The sequence below is a fragment of the Heterodontus francisci genome, chromosome 46 (genome assembly GCF_036365525.1).
Source record: "Heterodontus francisci isolate sHetFra1 chromosome 46, sHetFra1.hap1, whole genome shotgun sequence".
NCBI lineage: Eukaryota > Metazoa > Chordata > Chondrichthyes > Heterodontiformes > Heterodontidae > Heterodontus > Heterodontus francisci.
Window position 1 is genome coordinate 12572660 of NC_090416.1, and position 26662 is coordinate 12599321.

Consider the following 26662-nt stretch of genomic DNA (forward strand, 5'->3'; position numbering starts at 1 on the left):
AGAGTCACTGTTTATTCAGCAGGGTAATGGTTACTCAGTGTAACTGTACAGAGTCACTGTTTATTCAGCAGGGTAAGGGTTACTCAGTGTAACTGTACAGAGTCACTGTTTATTCAGCAGGGTAAGGGTTACTCAGTGTAACTGTACAGAGTCACTGTTTATTCAGCAGGGTAAGGGTTACTCAGTGTAACTGTACAGAGTCACTGTTTATTCAGCAGGGTAAGGGTTACTCAGTGTAGCTGTACAGAGTCACTGTTTATTCAGCAGGGTAAGGGTTACTCAGTGTAACTGTACAGAGTGACTGTTTATTCAGCAGGGTAAGGGTTACTCAGTGTAACTGTACAGAGTCACTGTTTATTCAGCAGGGTAAGGGTTACTCAGTGTAACTGTGTGGAGTCACTGTTTATTCAGCAGGGTAAGGGTTACTCAGTGTAACTGTACAGAGTCACTGTTTATTCAGCAGAGTAAGAGTTACTCAGTGTAACTGTACGGAGTCACTGTTTATTCAGCAGGGTAAGGGTTACTCAGTGTAACTGTGCGGAGTCACTGTTTATTCAGCAGGATAAGGGTTACTCAGTGTAACTGTACAGAGTCACTGTTTATTCAGCAGGGTAAGGGTTACTCAGTGTAACTGTACAGAGTCACTGTTTATTCAGCAGGGTAAGGGTTACTCAGTGTAACTGTACAGAGTCACTGTTTATTCAGCAGGGTAAGGGTTACTCAGTGTAACTGTGTGGAGTCACTTTTTATTCAGCAGGGTAAGGGTTACTCAGTGTAACTGTACAGAGTCACTGTTTATTCAGCAGGGTAAGGGTTACTCAGCGTAACTGTCTGGTCACTGTTTATTCAGCAGGGTAAGGGTTACTCAGTGTAACTGTGTGGAGTCACTGTTTATTCAGCAGGGTAAGGGTTACTCAGTGTAACTGTACAGAGTCACTGTTTATTCAGCAGGGTAAGGGTTACTCAGTGTAACTGTGTGGAGTCACTGTTTATTCAGCAGGGTAAGGGTTACTCAGTGTAACTGTGTGGAGTCACTGTTTATTCAGCAGGGTAAGGGTTACTCAGTGTAACTGTACAGAGTCACTGTTTATTCAGCAGGGTAAGGGTTACTCAGTGTAACTGTACAGAGTCACTGTTTATTCAGCAGGGTAAGGGTTACTCAGCGTAACTGTACAGAGTCACTGTTTATTCAGCAGGATAAGGGTTACTCAGTGTAACTGTACAGAGTCACTGTTTATTCAGCAGGGTAAGTGTTACTCAGTGTAACTGTACAGAGTCACTGTTTATTCAGCAGGGTAAGGGTTACTCAGTGTAACTGTACAGAGTCACTGTTTATTCAGCAGGGTAAGGGTTACTCAGTGTAACTGTACAGAGTCACTGTTTATTCAGCAGGGTGAGGGTTACTCAGTGTAACTGTACAGAGTCACTGTTTATTCAGCAGGGTAAGGGTTACTCAGTGTAACTGTGTGGAGTCACTGTTTATTCAGCAGACTAAGAGTTACTCAGTGTAACTGTACAGAGTCACTGTTTATTCAGCAGGGTAAGGGTTACTCAGTGTAACTGTACAGAGTCACTGTTTATTCAGCAGGGTAAGGGTTACTCAGTGTAACTGTACAGAGTCACTGTTTATTCAGCAGGGTAAGGGTTACTCAGTGTAACTGTACAGAGTGACTGTTTATTCAGCAGGGTAAGGGTTACTCAGTGTAACTGTGCAGAGTCACTGTTTATTCAGCAGGGTAAGGGTTACTCAGTGTAACTGTACAGAGTCACTGTTTATTCAGCAGGGTAAGGGTTACTCAGTGTAACTGTGTGGAGTCACTGTTTATTCAGCAGGGTAAGGGTTACTCAGTGTAACTGTGTGGAGTCACTTTTTATTCAGCAGGGTAAGGGTTACTCAGTGTAACTGTACAGAGTCACTGTTTATTCAGCAGGGTAAGGGTTACTCAGCGTAACTGTGTGGTCACTGTTTATTCAGCAGGGTAAGGGTTACTCAGTGTAACTGTACAGAGTCACTGTTTATTCAGCAGGGTAAGGGTTACTCAGTGTAACTGTGTGGAGTCACTGTTTATTCAGCAGGGTAAGGGTTAGTCAGTGTAACTGTACAGAGTCACTGTTTATTCAGCAGGGTAAGGGTTACTCAGTGTAACTGTGTGGTCACTGTTTATTCAGCAGGGTAAGGGTTACTCAGTGTAACTGTGTGGAGTCACTGTTTATTCAGTAGGGTGAGGGTTACTCAGTGTAACTGTACAGAGTCACTGTTTATTCAGCAGGGTAAGGGTTACTCAGTGTAACTGTGTGGTCACTGTTTATTCAGCAGGGTAAGGGTTACTCAGTGTAACTGTACAGAGTCACTGTTTATTCAGCAGGGTAAGGGTTACTCAGTGTAACTGCACAGAGTCACTGTTTATTCAGCAGGGTAAGGGTTACTCAGTGTAACTGTACGGAGTCACTGTTTATTCAGCAGGGTAAGGGTTACTCAGTGTAACTGTACAGAGTCACTGTTTATTCAGCAGGGTAAGGGTTACTCAGTGTAACTGTCCAGAGTCACTGTTTATACAGCAGGGTGAGGGTTACTCAGTGTAACTGTGTGGTCACTGTTTATTCAGCAGGGTCAGGGTTACTCAGTGTAACTGTACGGAGTCCCTGTTTATTCAGCAGGTTAAGGGTTACTCAGTGTAACTGTACAGAGTCACTGTTTATTCAGCAGGGTAAGGGTTACTCAGTGTAACTGTACAGAGTCACTGTTTATTCAGCAGGGTAAGGGTTACTCAGTGTAACTGTACAGAGTCACTGTTTATTCAGCAGTGTAAGGGTTACTCAGTGTAACTGTACAGAGTCACTGTTTATTCAGCAGGGTAAGGGTTACTCAGTGTAACTGTACAGAGTCACTGTTTATTCAGCAGGGTAAGGGTTACTCAGTGTAACTGTACAGAGTCACTGTTTATTCAGCAGGGTAAGGGTTACTCAGTGTAACTGTGCGGAGTCACTGTTTATTCAGCAGGGTAAGGGTTACTCAGTGCAACTGTACAGAGTCACTGTTTATTCAGCAGGGTAAGGGTTACTCAGTGTAACTGTACAGAGTCACTGTTTATTCAGCAGGGTAAGGGTTACTCAGTGTAACTGTACAGAGTCACTGTTTATTCAGCAGGGTAAGGGTTACTCAGTGTAACTGTACAGAGTCACTGTTTATACAGCAGGGTAAGGGTTACTCAGTGTAACTGTGTGGAGTCACTGTTTATTCAGCAGGGTAAGGGTTACTCAGTGTAACTGTGCAGAGTCACTGTTTATTCAGCAGGGTAAGGGTTACTCAGTGTAACTGTACAGAGTCACTGTTTATTCAGCAGGGTAAGGGTTACTCAGTGTAACTGTACAGAGTCACTGTTTATTCAGCAGGGTAAGGGTTACTCAGTGTAACTGTACAGAGTCACTGTTTATTCAGCAGGGTAAGGGTTACTCAGTGTAACTGTACGGAGTCACTGTTTATTCAGCAGGGTAATGGTTACTCAGTGTAACGGTACAGAGTCACTGTTTATTCAGCAGGGTAAGGGTTAATCAGTGTAACTGTGTGGTCACTGTTTATTCAGCAGGGTAAGGGTTACTCAGTGTAACGGTACGGAGTCACTGTTTATTCAGCAGGGTAAGGGTTACTCAGTGTAACTGTACAGAGTCACTGTTTATTCAGCAGGGTAAGGGTTACTCAGTGTAACTGTACAGAATCACTGTTTATTCAGCAGGGTAAGGGTTACTCAGTGTAACTGTGTGGTCACTGTTTATTCAGCAGGGTAAGGGTTACTCAGTGTAACTGTACAGAGTCACTGTTTATTCAGCAGGGTAAGGGTTACTCAGTGTAACTGTACAGAGTCACTGTTTATTCAGCAGGGTAAGGGTTACTCAGTGTAACTGTACAGAGTCACTGTTTATTCAGCAGGGTAAGGGTTACTCAGTGTAACTGTACAGAGTCACTGTTTATTCAGCAGGGTCAGGGTTACTCAGCGTAACTGTACAGAGTCACTGTTTATTCAGCAGTGTAAGGGTTACTCAGTGTAACAGTACAGAGTCACTGTTTATTCAGCAGGGTAAGGGTTACTCAGTGTAACTGTACAGAGTCACTGTTTATTCAGCAGGGTAAGAGTTACTCAGTGTAACTGTACAGAGTCACTGTTTATTCAGCAGGGTAAGGGTTACTCAGTGCAACTGTACAGAGTCACTGTTTATTCAGCAGGGTAAGGGTTACTCAGTGTAACTGTACAGAGTCACTGTTTATTCAGCAGGGTAAGGGTTACTCAGTGTAACTGTACAGAGTCACTGTTTATTCAGCAGGGTAAGGGTTACTCAGTGTAACTGTGCAGAGTCACTGTTTATTCAGCAGGGTAAGGGTTACTCAGTGTAACTGTGCAGAGTCACTGTTTATTCAGCAGGGTAAGGGTTACTCAGTGTAACTGTACAGAGTCACTGTTTATTCAGCAGGGTAAGGGTTACTCAGTGTAACTGCACAGAGTCACTGTTTATTCAGCAGGGTAAGGGTTACTCAGTGTAACTGCACAGAGTCACTGTTTATTCAGCAGGGTAAGGGTTACTCAGTGTAACTGCACAGAGTCACTGTTTATTCAGCAGGGTAAGGGTTACTCAGTGTAACTGTACAGAGTCACTGTTTATTCAGCAGGGTAAGGGTTACTCAGTGTAACTGTGTGGAGTCATTGTTTATTCAGTAGGGTGAGGGTTACTCAGTGTAACTGTACAGAGTCACTGTTTATTCAGCAGGGTAAGGGTTACTCAGTGTAACTGCACAGAGTCACTGTTTATTCAGCAGGGTAAGGGTTACTCAGTGTAACTGTACGGAGTCACTGTTTATTCAGCAGGGTAAGGGTTACTCAGTGTAACTGTACAGAGTCACTGTTTATTCAGCAGGGTAAGGGTTACTCAGTGTAACTGTCCAGAGTCACTGTTTATACAGCAGGGTGAGGGTTACTCAGTGTAACTGTGTGGTCACTGTTTATTCAGCAGGGTCAGGGTTACTCAGTGTAACTGTGTGGAGTCACTGTATATTCAGCAGGGTAAGGGTTACTCAGTGTAACTGTACGGAGTCCCTGTTTATTCAGCAGGTTAAGGGTTACTCAGTGTAACTGTACAGAGTCACTGTTTATTCAGCAGGGTAAGGGTTACTCAGTGTAACTGTACAGAGTCACTGTTTATTCAGCAGGGTAAGGGTTACTCAGTGTAACTGTACAGAGTCACTGTTTATTCAGCAGTGTAAGGGTTACTCAGTGTAACTGTACAGAGTCACTGTTTATTCAGCAGGGTAAGGGTTACTCAGTGTAACTGTACAGAGTCACTGTTTATTCAGCAGGGTAAGGGTTACTCAGTGCAACTGTACAGAGTCACTGTTTATTCAGCAGGGTAAGGGTTACTCAGTGTAACTGTACAGAGTCACTGTTTATTCAGCAGGGTAAGGGTTACTCAGTGTAACTGTGCGGAGTCACTGTTTATTCAGCAGGGTAAGGGTTACTCAGTGCAACTGTACAGAGTCACTGTTTATTCAGCAGGGTAAGGGTTACTCAGTGTAACTGTACAGAGTCACTGTTTATTCAGCAGGGTAAGGGTTACTCAGTGTAACTGTGTGGAGTCACTGTTTATTCAGCAGGGTAAGGGTTACTCAGTGTAACTGTACAGAGTCACTGTTTATACAGCAGGGTAAGGGTTACTCAGTGTAACTGTGTGGAGTCACTGTTTATTCAGCAGGGTAAGGGTTACTCAGTGTAACTGTACAGAGTCACTGTTTATTCAGCAGGGTAAGGGTTACTCAGTGTAACTGTACAGAGTCACTGTTTATTCAGCAGGGTAAGGGTTACTCAGTGTAACTGTACAGAGTCACTGTTTATTCAGCAGGGTAAGGGTTACTCAGTGTAACTGTACAGAGTCACTGTTTATTCAGCAGGGTAAGGGTTACTCAGTGTAACTGTGCGGAGTCTATGTTTATTCAGCAGGGTAATGGTTACTCAGTGTAACGGTACAGAGTCACTGTTTATTCAGCAGGGTAAGGGTTAATCAGTGTAACTGTGTGGTCACTGTTTATTCAGCAGGGTAAGGGTTACTCAGTGTAACGGTACGGAGTCACTGTTTATTCAGCAGGGTAAGGGTTACTCAGTGTAACTGTACAGAGTCACTGTTTATTCAGCAGGGTAAGGGTTACTCAGTGTAACTGTACAGAATCACTGTTTATTCAGCAGGGTAAGGGTTACTCAGTGTAACTGTGTGGTCACTGTTTATTCAGCAGGGTAAGGGTTACTCAGTGTAACTGTACAGAGTCACTGTTTATTCAGCAGGGTAAGGGTTACTCAGTGTAAATGTACAGAGTCACTGTTTATTCAGCAGGGTAAGGGTTACTCAGTGTAACTGTACAGAGTCACTGTTTATTCAGCAGGGTAAGGGTTACTCAGTGTAACTGTACAGAGTCACTGTTTATTCAGAAGGGTAAGGGTTACTCAGCGTAACTGTACAGAGTCACTGTTTATTCAGCAGGGTAAGGGTTACTCAGTGTAACTGTACAGAGTCACTGTTTATTCAGCAGGGTAAGGGTTACTCAGTGTAACTGTACAGAGTCACTGTTTATTCAGCAGGGTAAGAGTTACTCAGTGTAACTGTACAGAGTCACTGTTTATTCAGCAGGGTAAGGGTTACTCAGTGTAACTGTACAGAGTCACTGTTTATTCAGCAGGGTAAGGGTTACTCAGTGTAACTGTACAGAGTCACTGTTTATTCAGCAGGGTAAGGGTTACTCAGTGTAACTGTACAGAGTCACTGTTTATTCAGCAGGGTAAGGGTTACTCAGTGTAACTGTGCAGAGTCACTGTTTATTCAGCAGGGTAAGGGTTACTCAGTGTAACTGTGCAGAGTCACTGTTTATTCAGCAGGGTAAGGGTTACTCAGTGTAACTGTACAGAGTCACTGTTTATTCAGCAGGGTAAGGGTTACTCAGTGTAACTGCACAGAGTCACTGTTTATTCAGCAGGGTAAGGGTTACTCAGTGTAACTGCACAGAGTCACTGTTTATTCAGCAGGGTAAGGGTTACTCAGTGTAACTGCACAGAGTCACTGTTTATTCAGCAGGGTAAGGGTTACTCAGTGTAACTGTACAGAGTCACTGTTTATTCAGCAGGGTAAGGGTTACTCAGTGTAACTGTGTGGAGTCACTGTTTATTCAGTAGGGTGAGGGTTACTCAGTGTAACTGTACAGAGTCACTGTTTATTCAGCAGGGTAAGGGTTACTCAGTGTAACTGCACAGAGTCACTGTTTATTCAGCAGGGTAAGGGTTACTCAGTGTAACTGTACGGAGTCACTGTTTATTCAGCAGGGTAAAGGTTACTCAGTGTAACTGTACAGAGTCACTGTTTATTCAGCAGGGTAAGGGTTACTCAGTGTAACTGTGTGGAGTCACTGTTTATTCAGCAGGGTAAGGGTTACTCAGTGTAACTGTGCGGAGTCACTGTTTATTCAGCAGGGTAAGGGTTACTCAGTGTAACTGTACAGAGTCACTGTTTATTCAGCAGGGTAAGGGTTACTCAGCGTAACTGTACAGAGTCACTGTTTATTCAGCAGGATAAGGGTTACTCAGTGTAACTGTACAGAGTCACTGTTTATTCAGCAGGGTAAGGGTTACTCAGTGTAACTGTGTGGAGTCACTGTTTATTCAGCAGGGTAAGGGTTACTCAGTGTAACTGTGTGGAGTCACTGTTTATTCAGCAGGGTAAGGGTTACTCAGTGTAACTGACAGAGTCACTGTTTATTCAGCAGGGTAAGGGTTACTCAGTGTAACTGTACGGAGTCACTGTTTATTCAGCAGGGTAAGGGTTACTCAGTGTAACTGTACAGAGTCACTGTTTATTCAGCAGGGTAAGGGTTACTCTGTAACTGGACAGAGTCACTGTTTATTCAGCAGGGTCAGGGTTACTCAGTGTAACTGTGTGGAGTCACTGTATATTCAGCAGGGTAAGGGTTACTCAGTGTAACTGTACGGAGTCCCTGTTTATTCAGCAGGTTAAGGGTTACTCAGTGTAACTGTACAGAGTCACTGTTTATTCAGCAGGGTAAGGGTTACTCAGTGTAACTGTACAGAGTCACTGTTTATTCAGCAGGGTAAGGGTTACTCAGTGTAACTGTACAGAGTCACTGTTTATTCAGCAGTGTAAGGGTTACTCAGTGTAACTGTACAGAGTCACTGTTTATTCAGCAGGGTAAGGGTTACTCAGTGTAACTGTACAGAGTCACTGTTTATTCAGCAGGGTAAGGGTTACTCAGTGCAACTGTACAGAGTCACTGTTTATTCAGCAGGGTAAGGGTTACTCAGTGTAACTGTACAGAGTCACTGTTTATTCAGCAGGGTAAGGGTTACTCAGTGTAACTGTGCGGAGTCACTGTTTATTCAGCAGGGTAAGGGTTACTCAGTGCAACTGTACAGAGTCACTGTTTATTCAGCAGGGTAAGGGTTACTCAGTGTAACTGTACAGAGTCACTGTTTATTCAGCAGGGTAAGGGTTACTCAGTGTAACTGTGTGGAGTCACTGTTTATTCAGCAGGGTAAGGGTTACTCAGTGTAACTGTACAGAGTCACTGTTTATACAGCAGGGTAAGGGTTACTCAGTGTAACTGTGTGGAGTCACTGTTTATTCAGCAGGGTAAGGGTTACTCAGTGTAACTGTACAGAGTCACTGTTTATTCAGCAGGGTAAGGGTTACTCAGTGTAACTGTACAGAGTCACTGTTTATTCAGCAGGGTAAGGGTTACTCAGTGTAACTGTACAGAGTCACTGTTTATTCAGCAGGGTAAGGGTTACTCAGTGTAACTGTACAGAGTCACTGTTTATTCAGCAGGGTAAGGGTTACTCAGTGTAACTGTGCGGAGTCTATGTTTATTCAGCAGGGTAATGGTTACTCAGTGTAACGGTACAGAGTCACTGTTTATTCAGCAGGGTAAGGGTTAATCAGTGTAACTGTGTGGTCACTGTTTATTCAGCAGGGTAAGGGTTACTCAGTGTAACGGTACGGAGTCACTGTTTATTCAGCAGGGTAAGGGTTACTCAGTGTAACTGTACAGAGTCACTGTTTATTCAGCAGGGTAAGGGTTACTCAGTGTAACTGTACAGAATCACTGTTTATTCAGCAGGGTAAGGGTTACTCAGTGTAACTGTGTGGTCACTGTTTATTCAGCAGGGTAAGGGTTACTCAGTGTAACTGTACAGAGTCACTGTTTATTCAGCAGGGTAAGGGTTACTCAGTGTAAATGTACAGAGTCACTGTTTATTCAGCAGGGTAAGGGTTACTCAGTGTAACTGTACAGAGTCACTGTTTATTCAGCAGGGTAAGGGTTACTCAGTGTAACTGTACAGAGTCACTGTTTATTCAGAAGGGTAAGGGTTACTCAGCGTAACTGTACAGAGTCACTGTTTATTCAGCAGGGTAAGGGTTACTCAGTGTAACTGTACAGAGTCACTGTTTATTCAGCAGGGTAAGGGTTACTCAGTGTAACTGTACAGAGTCACTGTTTATTCAGCAGGGTAAGAGTTACTCAGTGTAACTGTACAGAGTCACTGTTTATTCAGCAGGGTAAGGGTTACTCAGTGTAACTGTACAGAGTCACTGTTTATTCAGCAGGGTAAGGGTTACTCAGTGTAACTGTACAGAGTCACTGTTTATTCAGCAGGGTAAGGGTTACTCAGTGTAACTGTACAGAGTCACTGTTTATTCAGCAGGGTAAGGGTTACTCAGTGTAACTGTGCAGAGTCACTGTTTATTCAGCAGGGTAAGGGTTACTCAGTGTAACTGTGCAGAGTCACTGTTTATTCAGCAGGGTAAGGGTTACTCAGTGTAACTGTACAGAGTCACTGTTTATTCAGCAGGGTAAGGGTTACTCAGTGTAACTGCACAGAGTCACTGTTTATTCAGCAGGGTAAGGGTTACTCAGTGTAACTGCACAGAGTCACTGTTTATTCAGCAGGGTAAGGGTTACTCAGTGTAACTGCACAGAGTCACTGTTTATTCAGCAGGGTAAGGGTTACTCAGTGTAACTGTACAGAGTCACTGTTTATTCAGCAGGGTAAGGGTTACTCAGTGTAACTGTGTGGAGTCACTGTTTATTCAGTAGGGTGAGGGTTACTCAGTGTAACTGTACAGAGTCACTGTTTATTCAGCAGGGTAAGGGTTACTCAGTGTAACTGCACAGAGTCACTGTTTATTCAGCAGGGTAAGGGTTACTCAGTGTAACTGTACGGAGTCACTGTTTATTCAGCAGGGTAAAGGTTACTCAGTGTAACTGTGTGGAGTCACTGTTTATTCAGCAGGGTAAGGGTTACTCAGTGTAACTGTGCGGAGTCACTGTTTATTCAGCAGGGTAAGGGTTACTCAGTGTAACTGTACAGAGTCACTGTTTATTCAGCAGGGTAAGGGTTACTCAGCGTAACTGTACAGAGTCACTGTTTATTCAGCAGGATAAGGGTTACTCAGTGTAACTGTACAGAGTCACTGTTTATTCAGCAGGGTAAGGGTTACTCAGTGTAACTGTGTGGAGTCACTGTTTATTCAGCAGGGTAAGGGTTACTCAGTGTAACTGTGTGGAGTCACTGTTTATTCAGCAGGGTAAGGGTTACTCAGTGTAACTGACAGAGTCACTGTTTATTCAGCAGGGTAAGGGTTACTCAGTGTAACTGTACGGAGTCACTGTTTATTCAGCAGGGTAAGGGTTACTCAGTGTAACTGTACAGAGTCACTGTTTATTCAGCAGGGTAAGGGTTACTCTGTAACTGGACAGAGTCACTGTTTATTCAGCAGGGTAAGGGTTACTCAGTGTAACTGTACAGAGTCACTGTTTATTCATCAGGGTAAGGGTTATTCAGTGTAACTGTGTGGAGTCACTGTTTATTCAGCAGGGTAAGCGTTACTCAGTGTAACTGTGTGGAGTCACTGTTTATTCAGCAGGGTAAGGGTTACTCAGTGTAACTGTACAGAGTCACTGTTTATTCAGCAGGGTAAGGGTTACTCAGCGTGACTGTGTGGTCACTGTTTATTCAGCAGGGTAAGGGTTACTCAGTGTAACTGTGTGGAGTCACTGTTTATTCAGCAGGGTAAGGGTTACTCAGTGTAACTGTACAGAGTCACTGTTTATTCAGCAGGGTAAGGGTTACTCAGTGTAACTGTGCAGAGTCACTGTTTATTCAGCAGAGTAAGGGTTACTCAGTGTAACTGTACGGAGTCACTGTTTATTCAGCAGGGTAAGGGTTACTCAGTGTAACTGTACAGAGTCACTGTTTATTCAGCAGGAAAAGGGTTACTCAGAGTAACTGTGTGGTCACTGTTTATTCAGCAGGGTAAGGGTTACTCAGTGTAACTGTACGGAGTCACTGTTTATTCAGCAGGGTAAGGGTTACTCAGTGTAACTGTACAGAGTCACTGTTTATTCAGCAGGGTAAGGGTTACTCAGTGTAACTGTACAGAGTCACTGTTTATTCAGCAGGGTAAGGGTTACTCAGTGTAACTGTACGGAGTCACTGTTTATTCAGCAGGGTAAGGGTTACTCAGTGTAACTGTACCGAGTCACTGTTTATTCAGCAGGGTAAGGGTTACTCAGTGTAACTGTACAGAGTCACTGTTTATTCAGCAGGGTAAGGGTTACTCAGTGTAACTGTGCGGAGTCACTGTTTATTCAGCAGGGTAAGGGTTACTCAGTGTAACTGTACAGAGTCACTGATTATTCAGCAGGGAAAGTGTTACTCAGTGTAACTGTGTTGTCACTGTTTATTCAGCAGGATAAGGGTTACTCAGTGTAACTGTACAGAGTCACTTTTTATTCAGCAGGGTAAGGGTTACTCAGTGTAACTGTGTGGAGTCACTGTTTATTCAGCAGGGTAAGGGTTACTCAGTGTAACTGTACAGAGTCACTGTTTATTCAGCAGGGTAAGGGTTACTCAGCGTAACTGTGTGGTCACTGTTTATTCAGCAGGGTAAGGGTTACTCAGTGTAACTGTGTGGAGTCACTGTTTATTCAGCAGGGTAAGGGTTACTCAGTGTAACTGTACAGAGTCACTGTTTATTCAGCAGGGTAAGGGTTACTCAGTGTAACTGTGTGGAGTCACTGTTTATTCAGCAGGGTAAGGGTTACTCAGTGTAACTGTACAGAGTCACTGTTTATTCAGCAGGGTAAGGGTTACTCAGTGTAACTGTACAGAGTCACTGTTTATTCAGCAGGGTAAGGGTTACTCAGCGTAACTGTACAGAGTCACTGTTTATTCAGCAGGATAAGGGTTACTCAGTGTAACTGTACAGAGTCACTGTTTATTCAGCAGGGTAAGTGTTACTCAGTGTAACTGTACAGAGTCACTGTTTATTCAGCAGGGTAAGGGTTACTCAGTGTAACTGTACAGAGTCACTGTTTATTCAGCAGGGTAAGGGTTACTCAGTGTAACTGTACAGAGTCACTGTTTATTCAGCAGGGTAAGGGTTACTCAGTGTAACTGTACAGAGTCACTGTTTATTCAGCAGGGTGAGGGTTACTCAGTGTAACTGTACAGAGTCACTGTTTATTCAGCAGGCTAAGGGTTACTCAGTGTAACTGTGTGGATTCACTGTTTATTCAGCAGACTAAGAGTTACTCAGTGTAACTGTACAGAGTCACTGTTTATTCAGCAGTGTAAGGGTTACTCAGTGTAACTGTACAGAGTCACTGTTTATTCAGCAGGGTAAGGGTTACTCAGTGTAACTGTACAGAGTGACTGTTTATTCAGCAGGGGAAGGGTTACTCAGTGTAACTGTGCAGAGTCACTGTTTATTCAGCAGGGTAAGGGTTACTCAGTGTAACTGTACAGAGTCACTGTTTATTCAGCAGGGTAAGGGTTACTCAGTGTAACTGTGTGGAGTCACTGTTTATTCAGCAGGGTAAGGGTTACTCAGTGTAACTGTGTGGAGTCACTTTTTATTCAGCAGGGTAAGGGTTACTCAGTGTAACTGTACAGAGTCACTGTTTATTCAGCAGGGTAAGGGTTACTCAGCGTAACTGTGTGGTCACTGTTTATTCAGCAGGGTAAGGGTTACTCAGTGTAACTGTACAGAGTCACTGTTTATTCAGCAGGGTAAGGGTTACTCAGTGTAACTGTGTGGTCACTGTTTATTGAGCAGGGTAAGGGTTACTCAGTGTAACTGTGTGGAGTCACTGTTTATTCAGCAGGGTAAGGGTTAGTCAGTGTAACTGTACAGAGTCACTGTTTATTCAGCAGGGTAAGGGTTACTCAGTGTAACTGTGTGGTCACTGTTTATTCAGCAGGGTAAGGGTTACTCAGTGTAACTGTGTGGAGTCACTGTTTATTCAGCAGGGTAAGGGTTACTCAGTGTAACTGTACAGAGTCACTGTTTATTCAGCAGGGTAAGGGTTACTCAGTGTAACTGTACAGAGTCACTGTTTATTCAGCAGGGTAAGGGATACTCAGTGTAACTGTACGGAGTCACTGTTTATTCAGCAGGGTAAGGGTTACTCAGTGTAACTGTACAGAGTCACTGTTTATTCAGCAGGGTAAGGGTTACTCAGTGTAACTGTCCAGAGTCACTGTTTATACAGCAGGGTGAGGGTTACTCCGTGTAACTGTGTGGTCACTGTTTATTCAGCAGGGTCAGGGTTACTCAGTGTAACTGTGTGGAGTCACTGTTTATTCAGCAGGGTAAGGGTTACTCAGTGTAACTGTACGGAGTCCCTGTTTATTCAGCAGGTTAAGGGTTACTCAGTGTAACTGTACAGAGTCACTGTTTATTCAGCAGGGTAAGGGTTACTCAGTGTAACTGTACAGAGTCACTGTTTATTCAGCAGGGTAAGGGTTACTCAGTGTAACTGTACAGAGTCACTGTTTATTCAGCAGTGTAAGGGTTACTCAGTGTAACTGTACAGAGTCACTGTTTATTCAGCAGGGTAAGGGTTACTCAGTGTAACTGTACAGAGTCACTGTTTATTCAGCAGGGTAAGGGTTACTCAGTGTAACTGTACAGAGTCACTGTTTATTCAGCAGGGTAAGGGTTACTCAGTGTAACTGTGCGGAGTCACTGTTTATTCAGCAGGGTAAGGGTTACTCAGTGCAACTGTACAGAGTCACTGTTTATTCAGCAGGGTAAGGGTTACTCAGTGTAACTGTACAGAGTCACTGTTTATTCAGCAGGGTAAGGGTTACTCAGTGTACCTGTACAGAGTCACTGTTTATTCAGCAGGGTAAGGGTTACTCAGTGTAACTGTACAGAGTCACTGTTTATACAGCAGGGTAAGGGTTACTCAGTGTAACTGTGTGGAGTCACTGTTTATTCAGCAGGGTAAGGGTTACACAGTGTAACTGTACAGAGTCACTGTTTATTCAGCAGGGTAAGGGTTACTCAGTGTAACTGTACAGAGTCACTGTTTATTCAGCAGGGTAAGGGTTACTCAGTGTAACTGTACAGAGTCACTGTTTATTCAGCAGGGTAAGGGTTACTCAGTGTAACTGTACAGAGTCACTGTTTATTCAGCAGGGTAAGGGTTACTCAGTGTAACTGTACGGAGTCACTGTTTATTCAGCAGGGTAATGGTTACTCAGTGTAACGGTACAGAGTCACTGTTTATTCAGCAGGGTAAGGGTTAATCAGTGTAACTGTGTGGTCACTGTTTATTCAGCAGGGTAAGGGTTACTCAGTGTAACTGTACAGAGTCACTGTTTATTCAGCAGGGTAAGGGTTACTCAGTGTAACTGTGCAGAGTCACTGTTTATTCAGCAGGGTAAGGGTTACTCAGTGTAACTGTACAGAGTCACTGTTTATTCAGCAGGGTAAGGGTTACTCAGCGTAACTGTACAGAGTCACTGTTTATTCAGCAGGGTAAGGGTTACTCAGTGTAACTGTACAGAGTCACTGTTTATTCAGCAGGGTAAGGGTTACTCAGTGTAACTGTACAGAGTCACTGTTTATTCAGCAGGGTAAGAGTTACTCAGTGTAACTGTACAGAGTCACTGTTTATTCAGCAGGGTAAGGGTTACTCAGTGCAACTGTACAGAGTCACTGTTTATTCAGCAGGGTAAGGGTTACTCAGTGTAACTGTACAGAGTCACTGTTTATTCAGCAGGGTAAGGGTTACTCAGTGTAACTGTACAGAGTCACTGTTTATTCAGCAGGGTAAGGGTTACTCAGTGTAACTGTGCAGAGTCACTGTTTATTCAGCAGGGTAAGGGTTACTCAGTGTAACTGTGCAGAGTCACTGTTTATTCAGCAGGGTAAGGGTTACTCAGTGTAACTGTACAGAGTCACTGTTTATTCTGCAGGGGAAGGGTTACTCAGTGTAACTGCACAGAGTCACTGTTTATTCAGCAGGGTAAGGGTTACTCAGTGTAGCTGTACAGAGTCACTGTTTATTCAGCAGGGTAAGGGTTACTCAGTGTAACTGTACAGAGTCACTGTTTATTCAGCAGGGTAAGGGTTACTCAGCGTAACTGTACAGAGTCACTGTTTATTCAGCAGGGTAAGGGTTACTCAGTGTAACTGTACAGAGTCACTGTTTATTTAGCAGGGTAAGGGTTACTCAGTGTAACTGTGTGGAGTCACTGTTTATTCAGCAAGGTAAGGGTTACTCAGTGTAACTGTGTGGAGTCACTGTTTATTCAGCAGGGTAAGGGTTACTCAGTGTAACTGTACAGAGTCACTGTTTATACAGCAGGGTAAGGGTTACTCAGTGTAACTGTGTGGAGTCACTGTTTATTCAGCAGGGTAAGGGTTACTCAGTGTAACTGTACAGAGTCACTGTTTATTCAGCAGGGTAAGGGTTACTCAGTGTAACTGTACAGAGTCACTGTTTATTCAGCAGGGTAAGGGTTACTCAGTGTAACTGTACAGAGTCACTGTTTATTCAGCAGGGTAAGGGTTACTCAGTGTAACTGTACAGAGTCACTGTTTATTCAGCAGGGTAAGGGTTACTCAGTGTAACTGTACGGAGTCACTGTTTATTCAGCAGGGTAATGGTTACTCAGTGTAACGGTACAGAGTCACTGTTTATTCAGCAGGGTAAGGGTTAATCAGTGTAACTGTGTGGTCACTGTTTATTCAGCAGGGTAAGGGTTACTCAGTGTAACGGTACGGAGTCACTGTTTATTCAGCAGGGTAAGGGTTACTCAGTGTAACTGTACAGAGTCACTGTTTATTCAGCAGGGTAAGGGTTACTCAGTGTAACTGTACAGAATCACTGTTTATTCAGCAGGGTAAGGGTGACTCAGTGGAACTGTGTGGTCACTGTTTATTCAGCAGGGTAAGGGTTACTCAGTGTAACTGTACAGAGTCACTGTTTATTCAGCAGGGTAAGGGTTACTCAGTGTAACTGTACAGAGTCACTGTTTATTCAGCAGGGTAAGGGTTACTCAGTGTAACTGTACAGAGTCACTGTTTATTCAGCAGGGTAAGGGTTACTCAGTGTAACTGTACAGAGTCACTGTTTATTCAGCAGGGTAAGGGTTACTCAGCGTAACTGTACAGAGTCACTGTTTATTCAGCAGGGTAAGGGTTACTCAGTGTAACTGTACAGAGTCACTGTTTATTCAGCAGGGTAAGGGTTACTCAGTGTAACTGTACAGAGTCACTGTTTATTCAGCAGGGTAAGAGTTACTCAGTGTAACTGTACAGAGTCACTGTTTATTCAGCAGGGTAAGGGTTACTCAGTGCAACTGTACAGAGTCACTGTTTATTCAGCAGGGTAAGGGTTACTCAGTGTAACTGTACAGAGTCACTGTTTATTCAGCAGGGTAAGGGTTACTCAGTGTAACTGTACAGAGTCACTGTTTATTCAGCAGGGTAAGGGTTACTCAGTGTAACTGTGCAGAGTCACTGTTTATTCAGCAGGGTAAGGGTTACTCAGTGTAACTGTGCAGAGTCACTGTTTATTCAGCAGGGTAAGGGTTACTCAGTGTAACTGTACAGAGTCACTGTTTATTCAGCAGGGTAAGGGTTACTCAGTGTAACTGCACAGAGTCACTGTTTATTCAGCAGGGTAAGGGTTACTCAGTGTAACTGCACAGAGTCACTGTTTATTCAGCAGGGTAAGGGTTACTCAGTGTAACTGCACAGAGTCACTGTTTATTCAGCAGGGTAAGGGTTACTCAGTGTAACTGTACGGAGTCACTGTTTATTCAGCAGGGTGAGGGTTACTCAGTGTAACTGTGTGGAGTCACTGTTTATTCAGTAGGGTGAGGGTTACTCAGTGTAACTGTACAGAGTCACTGTTTATTCAGCAGGGTAAGGGTTACTCAGTGTAACTGCACAGAGTCACTGTTTATTCAGCAGGGTAAGGGTTACTCAGTGTAACTGTACGGAGTCACTGTTTATTCAGCAGGGTAAAGGTTACTCAGTGTAACTGTGTGGAGTCACTGTTTATTCAGCAGGGTAAGGGTTACTCAGTGTAAATGTGCAGAGTCACTGTTTATTCAGCAGGGTAAGGGTTACTCAGTGTAACTGTACAGAGTCACTGTTTATTCAGCAGGGTAAGGGTTACTCAGTGTAACTGTACAGAGTCACTGTTTATTCAGCAGGGTAAGGGTTACTCAGCGTAACTGTACAGAGTCACTGTTTATTCAGCAGGGTAAGGGTTACTCAGTGTAACTGTACAGAGTCACTGTTTATTCAGCAGGGTAAGGGTTACTCAGTGTAACTGTGTGGAGTCACTGTTTATTCAGCAGGGTAAGGGTTACTCAGTGTAACTGTGTGGAGTCACTGTTTATTCAGCAGGGTAAGGGTTACTCAGTGTAACTGACAGAGTCACTGTTTATTCAGCAGGGTAAGGGTTACTCAGTGTAACTGTACGGAGTCACTGTTTATTCAGCAGGGTAAGGGTTACTCAGTGTAACTGTACAGAGTCACTGTTTATTCAGCAGGGTAAGGGTTACTCTGTAACTGGACAGAGTCACTGTTTATTCAGCAGGGTAAGGGTTACTCAGTGTAACTGTACAGAGTCACTGTTTATTCAGCAGGGTAAGGGTTACTCAGTGTAACTGTGCAGAGTCACTGTTTATTCAGCAGGGTAAGGGTTATTCAGTGTAACTGTGTGGAGTCACTGTTTATTCAGCAGGGTAAGGGTTACTCAGTGTAACTGTGTGGAGTCACTGTTTATTCAGCAGGGTAAGGGTTACTCAGTGTAACTGTACAGAGTCACTGTTTATTCAGCAGGGTAAGGGTTACTCAGCGTGACTGTGTGGTCACTGTTTATTCAGCAGGGTAAGGGTTACTCAGTGTAACTGTGTGGAGTCACTGTTTATTCAGCAGGGTAAGGGTTACTCAGTGTAACTGTACGGAGTCACTGTTTATTCAGCAGGGTAAGGGTTACTCAGTGTAACTGTACAGAGTCACTGTTTATTCAGCAGGGTAAGGGTTACTCAGTGTAACTGTACAGAATCACTGTTTATTCAGCAGGGTAAGGGTTACTCAGTGTAACTGTACAGAGTCACTGTTTATTCAGCAGGGTAAGGGTTACTCAGTTTAACTGACAGAGTCACTGTTTATTCAGCAGTGTAAGGGTTACTCAGTGTAACTGTACAGAGTCACTGTTTATTCAGCAGGGTAAGGGTTACTCAGTGTAACTGTACAGAGTCACTGTTTATTCAGCAGGGTTAGGGTTACTCAGTGTAACTGACAGAGTCACTGTTTATTCAGCAGGGTAAGGGTTACTCAGTGTAACTGACAGAGTCACTGTTTATTCAGCAGGGTAAGGGTTACTCAGTGCAACTGTACAGAGTCACTGTTTATTCAGCAGGGTAAGGGTTACTCAGTGTAACTGTACAGAGTCACTGTTTATTCAGCAGGGTAAGGGTTACTCAGTGTAACTGTACAGAGTCACTGTTTATTCAGCAGGGTAAGGGTTACTCAGTGTAACTGTACAGAGTCACTGTTTATACAGCAGGGTAAGGGTTACTCAGTGTAACTGTGTGGAGTCACTGTTTATTCAGCAGGGTAAGGGTTACTCAGTGTAACTGTACAGAGTCACTGTTTATTCAGCAGGGTAAGGGTTACTCAGTGTAACTGTACAGAGTCACTGTTTATTCAGCAGGGTAAGGGTTACTCAGTGTAACTGTACAGAGTCACTGTTTATTCAGCAGGGGAAGGGTTACTCAGTGTAACTGTACAGAGTCACTGTTTATTCAGCAGGGTAAGGGTTACTCAGTGTAACTGTACGGAGTCACTGTTTATTCAGCAGGGTAATGGTTACTCAGTGTAACGGTACAGAGTCACTGTTTATTCAGCAGGGTAAGGGTTAATCAGTGTAACTGTGTGGTCACTGTTTATTCAGCAGGGTAAGGGTTACTCAGTGTAACGGTACGGAGTCACTGTTTATTCAGCAGGGTAAGGGTTACTCAGTGTAACTGTACAGAGTCACTGTTTATTCAGCAGGGTAAGGGTTACTCAGTGTAACTGTACAGAATCACTGTTTATTCAGCAGGGTAAGGGTTACTCAGTGTAACTGTGTGGTCACTGTTTATTCAGCAGGGTAAGGGTTACTCAGTGTAACTGTACAGAGTCACTGTTTATTCAGCAGGGTAAGGGTTACTCAGTGTAACTGTACAGAGTCACTGTTTATTCAGCAGGGTAAGGGTTACTCAGTGTAACTGTACAGAGTCACTGCTTATTCAGCAGGGTAAGGGTTACTCAGTGTAACTGTACAGAGTCACTGTTTATTCAGCAGGGTAAGGGTTACTCAGCGTAACTGTACAGAGTCACTGTTTATTCAGCAGGGTAAGGGTTACTCAGTGTAACTGTACAGAGTCACTGTTTATTCAGCAGGGTAAGGGTTACTCAGTGTAACTGTACAGAGTTACTGTTTATTCAGCAGGGTAAGAGTTACTCAGTGTAACTGTACAGAGTCACTGTTTATTCAGCAGGGTAAGGGTTACTCAGTGCAACTGTACAGAGTCACTGTTTATTCAGCAGGGTAAGGGTTACTCAGTGTAACTGTACAGAGTCACTGTTTATTCAGCAGGGTAAGGGTTACTCAGTGTAACTGTACAGAGTCACTGTTTATTCAGCAGGGTAAGGGTTACTCAGTGTAACTGTGCAGAGTCACTGTTTATTCAGCAGGGTAAGGGTTACTCAGTGTAACTGTGCAGAGTCACTGTTTATTCAGCAGGGTAAGGGTTACTCAGTGTAACTGTACAGAGTCACTGTTTATTCAGCAGGGTAAGGGTTACTCAGTGTAACTGCACAGAGTCACTGTTTATTCAGCAGGGTAAGGGTTACTCAGTGTAACTGCACAGAGTCACTGTTTATTCAGCAGGGTAAGGGTTACTCAGTGTAACTGCACAGAGTCACTGTTTATTCAGCAGGGTAAGGGTTACTCAGTGTAACTGTACAGAGTCACTGTTTATTCAGCAGGGTGAGGGTTACTCAGTGTAACTGTACAGAGTCACTGTTTATTCAGTAGGGTGAGGGTTACTCAGTGTAACTGTACAGAGTCACTGTTTATTCAGCAGGGTAAGGGTTACTCAGTGTAACTGCACAGAGTCACTGTTTATTCAGCAGGGTAAGGGTTACTCAGTGTAACTGTACGGAGTCACTGTTTATTCAGCAGGGTAAAGGTTACTCAGTGTAACTGTGTGGAGTCACTGTTTATTCAGCAGGGTAAGGGTTACTCAGTGTAACTGTGCAGAGTCACTGTTTATTCAGCAGGGTAAGGGTTACTCAGTGTAACTGTACAGAGTCACTGTTTATTCAGCAGGGTAAGGGTTACTCAGTGTAGCTGTACAGAGTCACTGTTTATTCAGCAGGGTAAGGGTTACTCAGTGTAACTGTACAGAGGCACTGTTTATTCAGCAGGGTAAGGTTTACTCAGCGTAACTGTACAGAGTCACTGTTTATTCAGCAGGGTAAGGGTTACTCAGTGTAACTGTACAGAGTCACTGTTTATTCAGCAGGGTAAGGGTTACTCAGTGTAACTGTGTGGAGTCACTGTTTATTCAGCAGGGTAAGGGTTACTCAGTGTAACTGTGTGGAGTCACTGTTTATTCAGCAGGGTAATGGTTACTCAGTGTAACTGACAGAGTCACTGTTTATTCAGCAGGGTAAGGGTTACTCAGTGTAACTGTACGGAGTCACTGTTTATTCAGCAGGGTAAGGGTTACTCAGTGTAACTGTACAGAGTCACTGTTTATTCAGCAGGGTAAGGGTTACTCTGTAACTGGACACAGTCACTGTTTATTCAGCAGGGTAAGGGTTACTCAGTGTAACTGTACAGAGTCACTGTTTATTCAGCAGGGTAAGGGTTACTCAGTGTAACTGTGCAGATTCACTGTTTATTCAGCAGGGTAAGGGTTATTCAGTGTAACTGTGTGGAGTCACTGTTTATTCAGCAGGGTAAGGGTTACTCAGTGTAACTGTGTGGAGTCACTGTTTATTCAGCAGGGTAAGGGTTACTCAGTGTAACTGTACAGATTCACTGTTTATTCAGCAGGGTAAGGGTTACTCAGCGTGACTGTGTGGTCACTGTTTATTCAGCAGGGTAAGGGTTACTCAGTGTAACTGTGTGGAGTCACTGTTTATTCAGCAGGGTAAGGGTTACTCAGTGTAACTGTACGGAGTCACTGTTTATTCAGCAGGGTAAGGGTTACTCAGTGTAACTGTACAGAGTCACTGTTTATTCAGCAGGGTAAGGGTTACTCAGTGTAACTGTACAGAATCACTGTTTATTCAGCAGGGTAAGGGTTACTCAGTGTAACTGTACAGAGTCACTGTTTATTCAGCAGGGTAAGGGTTACTCAGTGTAACTGTACAGAGTCACTGTTTATTCAGCAGGGTAAGGGTTACTCAGTGTAACTGTACAGAGTCACTGTTTATTCAGCAGGGTTAGGGTTACTCAGTGTAACTGACAGAGTCACTGTTTATTCAGCAGGGTAAGGGTTACTCAGTGTAACTGACAGAGTCACTGTTTATTCAGCAGTGTCAGGGTTACTCAGTGTAACTGTACAGAGTCACTGTTTATTCAGCAGGGTAAGGGTTACTCAGTGTAACTGTACAGAGTCACTGTTTATTCAGCATGGTAAGGGTTACTCAGTGTAACTGACAGAGTCACTGTTTATTCAGCAGTGTAAGGGTTACTCAGTGTAACTGTACAGAGTGACTGTTTATTCAGCAGGGTAAGGGTTACTCAGTGTAACTGTACAGAGTCACTGTTTATTCAGCAGTGTAAGGGTTACTCAGTGTAACTGTGCAGAGTCACTGTTTATTCAGCAGTGTAAGGGTTACTCAGTGTAACTGTACAGAGTCACTGTTTATTCAGCAGGGTAAGGGTTACTCAGTGTAACTGTGCAGAGTCACTGTTTATTCAGCAGGGTAAGGGTTACTCAGTGTAACTGTACAGAGTCACTGGTTATTCAGCAGGGTAAGGGTTACTCAGTGTAACTGTGCAGAGTCACTGTTTATTCAGCAGGGTAAGGGTTACTCAGTGTAACTGTACAGAGTCACTGTTTATTCAGCAGGGTAAGGGTTACTCAGTGTAACTGTACAGAGTCACTGTTTATTCAGCAGTGTAAGGGTTACTCAGTGTAACTGTACAGAGTCACTGTTTATTCAGCAGGGTAAGGGTTACTCCGTGTAACTGTACAGAGTCACTGTTTATTCAGCAGGGTAAGGGTTACTCAGTGTAACTGTACAGAGTCACTGTTTATTCAGCAGGGTGAGGGTTACTCAGTGTAACTGTGCAGAGTCACTGTTTATTCAGCAGGGTAAGGGTTACTCAGTGTAACTGTACAGAATCACTGTTTATTCAGCAGGGTAAGGGTTACTCAGTGTAACTGTGCAGAGTCACTGTTTATTCAGCAGTGTAAGGGTTACTCAGTGTAACTGTACAGAGTCACTGTTTATTCAGCAGGGTCAGGGTTACTCAGTGTAACTGTACAGAGTCACTGTTTATTCAGCAGGGTAAGGGTTACTCAGTGTAACTGTACAGAATCACTGTTTATTCAGCAGGGTAAGGGTTACTCAGTGTAACTGTACAGAGTGACTGTTTATTCAGCAGGGTAAGGGTTACTCAGTGTAACTGTGCAGAGTCACTGTTTATTCAGCAGTGTAAGGGTTACTCAGTGTAACTGTGCAGAGTCACTGTTTATTCAGCAGGGTAAGGGTTACTCAGTGTAACTGTACGGAGTCACTGTTTATTCAGCAGGGTAAGGGTTACTCAGTGTAACTGTGCAGAGTCACTGTTTATTCAGCAGTGTAAGGGTTACTCAGTGTAACTGTGCAGAGTCACTGTTTATTCAGCAGGGTAAGGGTTACTCAGTGTAACTGTACGGAGTCACTGTTTATTCAGCAGGGTAAGGGTTACTCAGTGTAACTGTACAGAGTGACTGTTTATTCAGCAGGGTAAGGGTTACTCAGTGTAACTGTACAGAGTCACTGTTTATTCAGCAGGGTAAGGGTTACTCAGTGTAACTGTACGGAGTCACTGTTTATTCAGCAGGGTAAGGGTTACTCAGTGTTATTGTGCAGAGTCACTGTTTATTCAGCAGGGTAAGGGTTACTCAGTGTAACTGTACGGAGTCACTGTTTATTCAGCAGGGTAAGGGTTACTCAGTGTAACTGTACAGAGTCACTGGTTATTCAGCAGGGTAAGGGTTACTCAGTGTAACTGTGCAGAGTCACTGTTTATTCAGCAGGGTAAGGGTTACTCAGTGTAACTGTACAGAGTCACTGTTTATTCAGCAGGGTAAGGGTTACTCAGTGTAACTGTACAGAGTCACTGTTTATTCAGCAGGGTAAGGGTTACTCAGTGTAACTGTACAGAATCACTGTTTATTCAGCAGGGTAAGGGTTACTCAGTGTAACTGTACAGAGTCACTGTTTATTCAGCAGGGTAAGGGTTACTCAGTGTAACTGTACAGAGTCACTGTTTATTCAGCAGGGTGAGGGTTACTCAGTGTAACTGTGCAGAGTCACTGTTTATTCAGCAGGGTAAGGGTTACTCAGTGTAACTGTACAGAATCACTGTTTATTCAGCAGGGTAAGGGTTACTCAGTGTAACTGTGCAGAGTCACTGTTTATTCAGCAGTGTAAGGGTTACTCAGTGTAACTGTACAGAGTCACTGTTTATTCAGCAGGGTCAGGGTTACTCAGTGTAACTGTACAGAGTCACTGTTTATTCAGCAGGGTAAGGGTTACTCAGTGTAACTGTACAGAATCACTGTTTATTCAGCAGGGTAAGGGTTACTCAGTGTAACTGTACAGAGTGACTGTTTATTCAGCAGGGTAAGGGTTACTCAGTGTAACTGTGCAGAGTCACTGTTTATTCAGCAGTGTAAGGGTTACTCCGTGTAACTGTACGGAGTCACTGTTTATTCAGCAGGGTAAGGGTTACTCAGTGTAACTGTACGGAGTCACTGTTTATTCAGCAGGGTAAGGGTTACTCAGTGTAACTGTGCAGAGTCACTGTTTATTCAGCAGTGTAAGGGTTACTCAGTGTAACTGTGCAGAGTCACTGTTTATTCAGCAGGGTAAGGGTTACTCAGTGTAACTGTATGGAGTCACTGTTTATTCAGCAGGGTAAGGGTTACTCAGTGTAACTGTACAGAGTGACTGTTTATTCAGCAGGGTAAGGGTTACTCAGTGTAACTGTACAGAGTCACTGTTTATTCAGCAGGGTAAGGGTTACTCAGTGTAACTGTACGGAGTCACTGTTTATTCAGCAGGGTAAGGGTTACTCAGTGTTACTGTGCAGAGTCACTGTTTATTCAGCAGGGTAAGGGTTACTCAGTGTAACTGTACGGAGTCACTGTTTATTCAGCAGGGTAAGGGTTACTCAGTGTAACTGTACAGAGTCACTGTTTATTCAGCAGTGTAAGGGTTACTCAGTGTAACTGTACAGAATCACTGTTCAGCAGGGTAAGGGTTACTCAGTGTAACTGTACAGAGTCATTGTTTATTCAGCAGGGTAAGGGTAACTCAGTGTAACTGTACAGAGTCATTGTTTATTCAGCAGGGTAAGGGTTACTCAGTGTAACTGCGTGGTCACTGTTTATTAAGCAGGGTAAGGGTTACTCAGTGCAACTGTGCAGAGTCACTGTTTATTCAGCAGTGTAAGGGTTACTCAGTGTAACTGTGCAGAGTCACTGTTTATTCAGCAGGGTAAGGGTTACTCAGTGTAACTGTACAGAGTCACTGTTTATTCACAGGGTAAGGGTTACTCAGTGTAACTGTGCGGAGTCACTGTTTATTCAGCAGTGTAAGGGTTACTCAGTGTAACTGTACAGAGTACTGTTTATTCAGCAGGGTAAGGGTTACTCAGTGTAACTGTGTGGAGTCACTGTTTATTCAGCAGGGTAAGGGTTACTCAGTGTAACTGTACAGAGTCACTGTTTATTCAGCAGGGTAAGGGTTACTCAGTGTAACTGTACAGAGTCACTGTTTATTCAGCAGGGTAAGGGTTACTCAGTGTAACTGTGTGGAGTCACTGTTTATTCAGCAGGGTAAGGGTTACTCAGTGTAACTGACAGAGTCACTGTTTATTCAGCAGGGTAAGGGTTACTCAGTGTAACTGTACAGAGTCACTGTTTATTCAGCAGTGTAAGGGTTACTCAGTGTGGAAATGTACCTTTCCGCAGTAGAAGGTACTCAGCTCCATCTACTGGCCACCTTTAATTCCATTAATCCACATATTTTTCTCATTTGATTCTGTCAGATAACCTTTCTGTATCTCTCAAAGGTTCTTAACTCTGTCCTATTCTGACTTTGAACTTCTCGTCGAGGCCGAGCATGCCATTTAGCTGTAGAAACAATTTCAACGACTGCCAGCACCTGCTCAGTGCAACTAGAAATGGGCAATAAATGCCCGCCTTGCCCACCTCTCAAGGATGTATTATGAAAGGACTGGTAGATGGACAGCGAGAGAGGACAGAACATCTGAGTGTGACTCGGCATGGGAATTCTTGCGGAGTTAGCCATGGCTCAGTGGGTCTCGTGTCAAAATATCGTGGGTGCGAGTCCCCACTCCAGATACTTGCGCCTGTTTTTCCAGGCCGAACCTTGACTCAGAGGCGGCAGAGAGTTCTACCCCATGACCGAAAGTCATGTCTTGTTGTGAGTGGGGAGGAGGGGGAGGAATGGGTCAGAACTCCTTGAACGGGTTTGCAATTCTATTGCTCAACATCTCTTCTCTTCTCTTCCTCTCTCTCTCTCTCTCCTCCCTGCCTCTTCACAGCATGCAGAAGAAAAGAGCACGAGCAGGCCAGCGGTGACCGCAACCACCTGCCCAAGAAACACCGGCTGGTCTTCACCGACGTCCAGCGCAGGACGCTCCTCGCCATCTTCAAGGAGAACCCCCGCCCCAACAGGGAGCTGCAGGTGACCATCGCCCAGCAGCTGGGCCTGGAGATCTCCACCGTCGGCAACTTTTTCATGAACTCGCGCCGCCGGAGCCTGGACAAGTGGCTGGTGGAGGGTGGGCCTTGCTCCACAGGCTCCGCCACCTCAACCTCGTCATCAGCGAGCACCTACGCCAACTCGTGAGCCGAGGGAAGGGCGGGGGCGGGGAGGGGAGAGGAGAGAGGGCGAGATAACAACCCACCCGCAAAAAAAAGCAACAAAAGAACTATGTTGAAACTGAGCACCAAAGATATTCTTTTCTGTACTTCCAGCAAGATTTCCGTCCACTTTTATT

At 44.0% G+C, this 26662-nt stretch overlaps 1 protein-coding gene across 1 annotated transcript in view; it reads left to right on the forward strand.

Moving 5' to 3' along the window:
• Nucleotides 1–26661, forward strand: part of LOC137357000 (one cut domain family member 2-like) — a 44850-nt gene extending 18189 nt beyond the window's left edge. Inside the window, exon 2 of the mRNA XM_068022928.1 lies at nucleotides 26204–26661. Within this exon, the coding sequence (XP_067879029.1) occupies nucleotides 26204–26511 (308 nt within the window). The 3' untranslated portion in view covers nucleotides 26512–26661. The remainder of the gene's footprint in view (nucleotides 1–26203) is intronic.
• Nucleotide 26662: the final 1 nt, after the last annotated feature.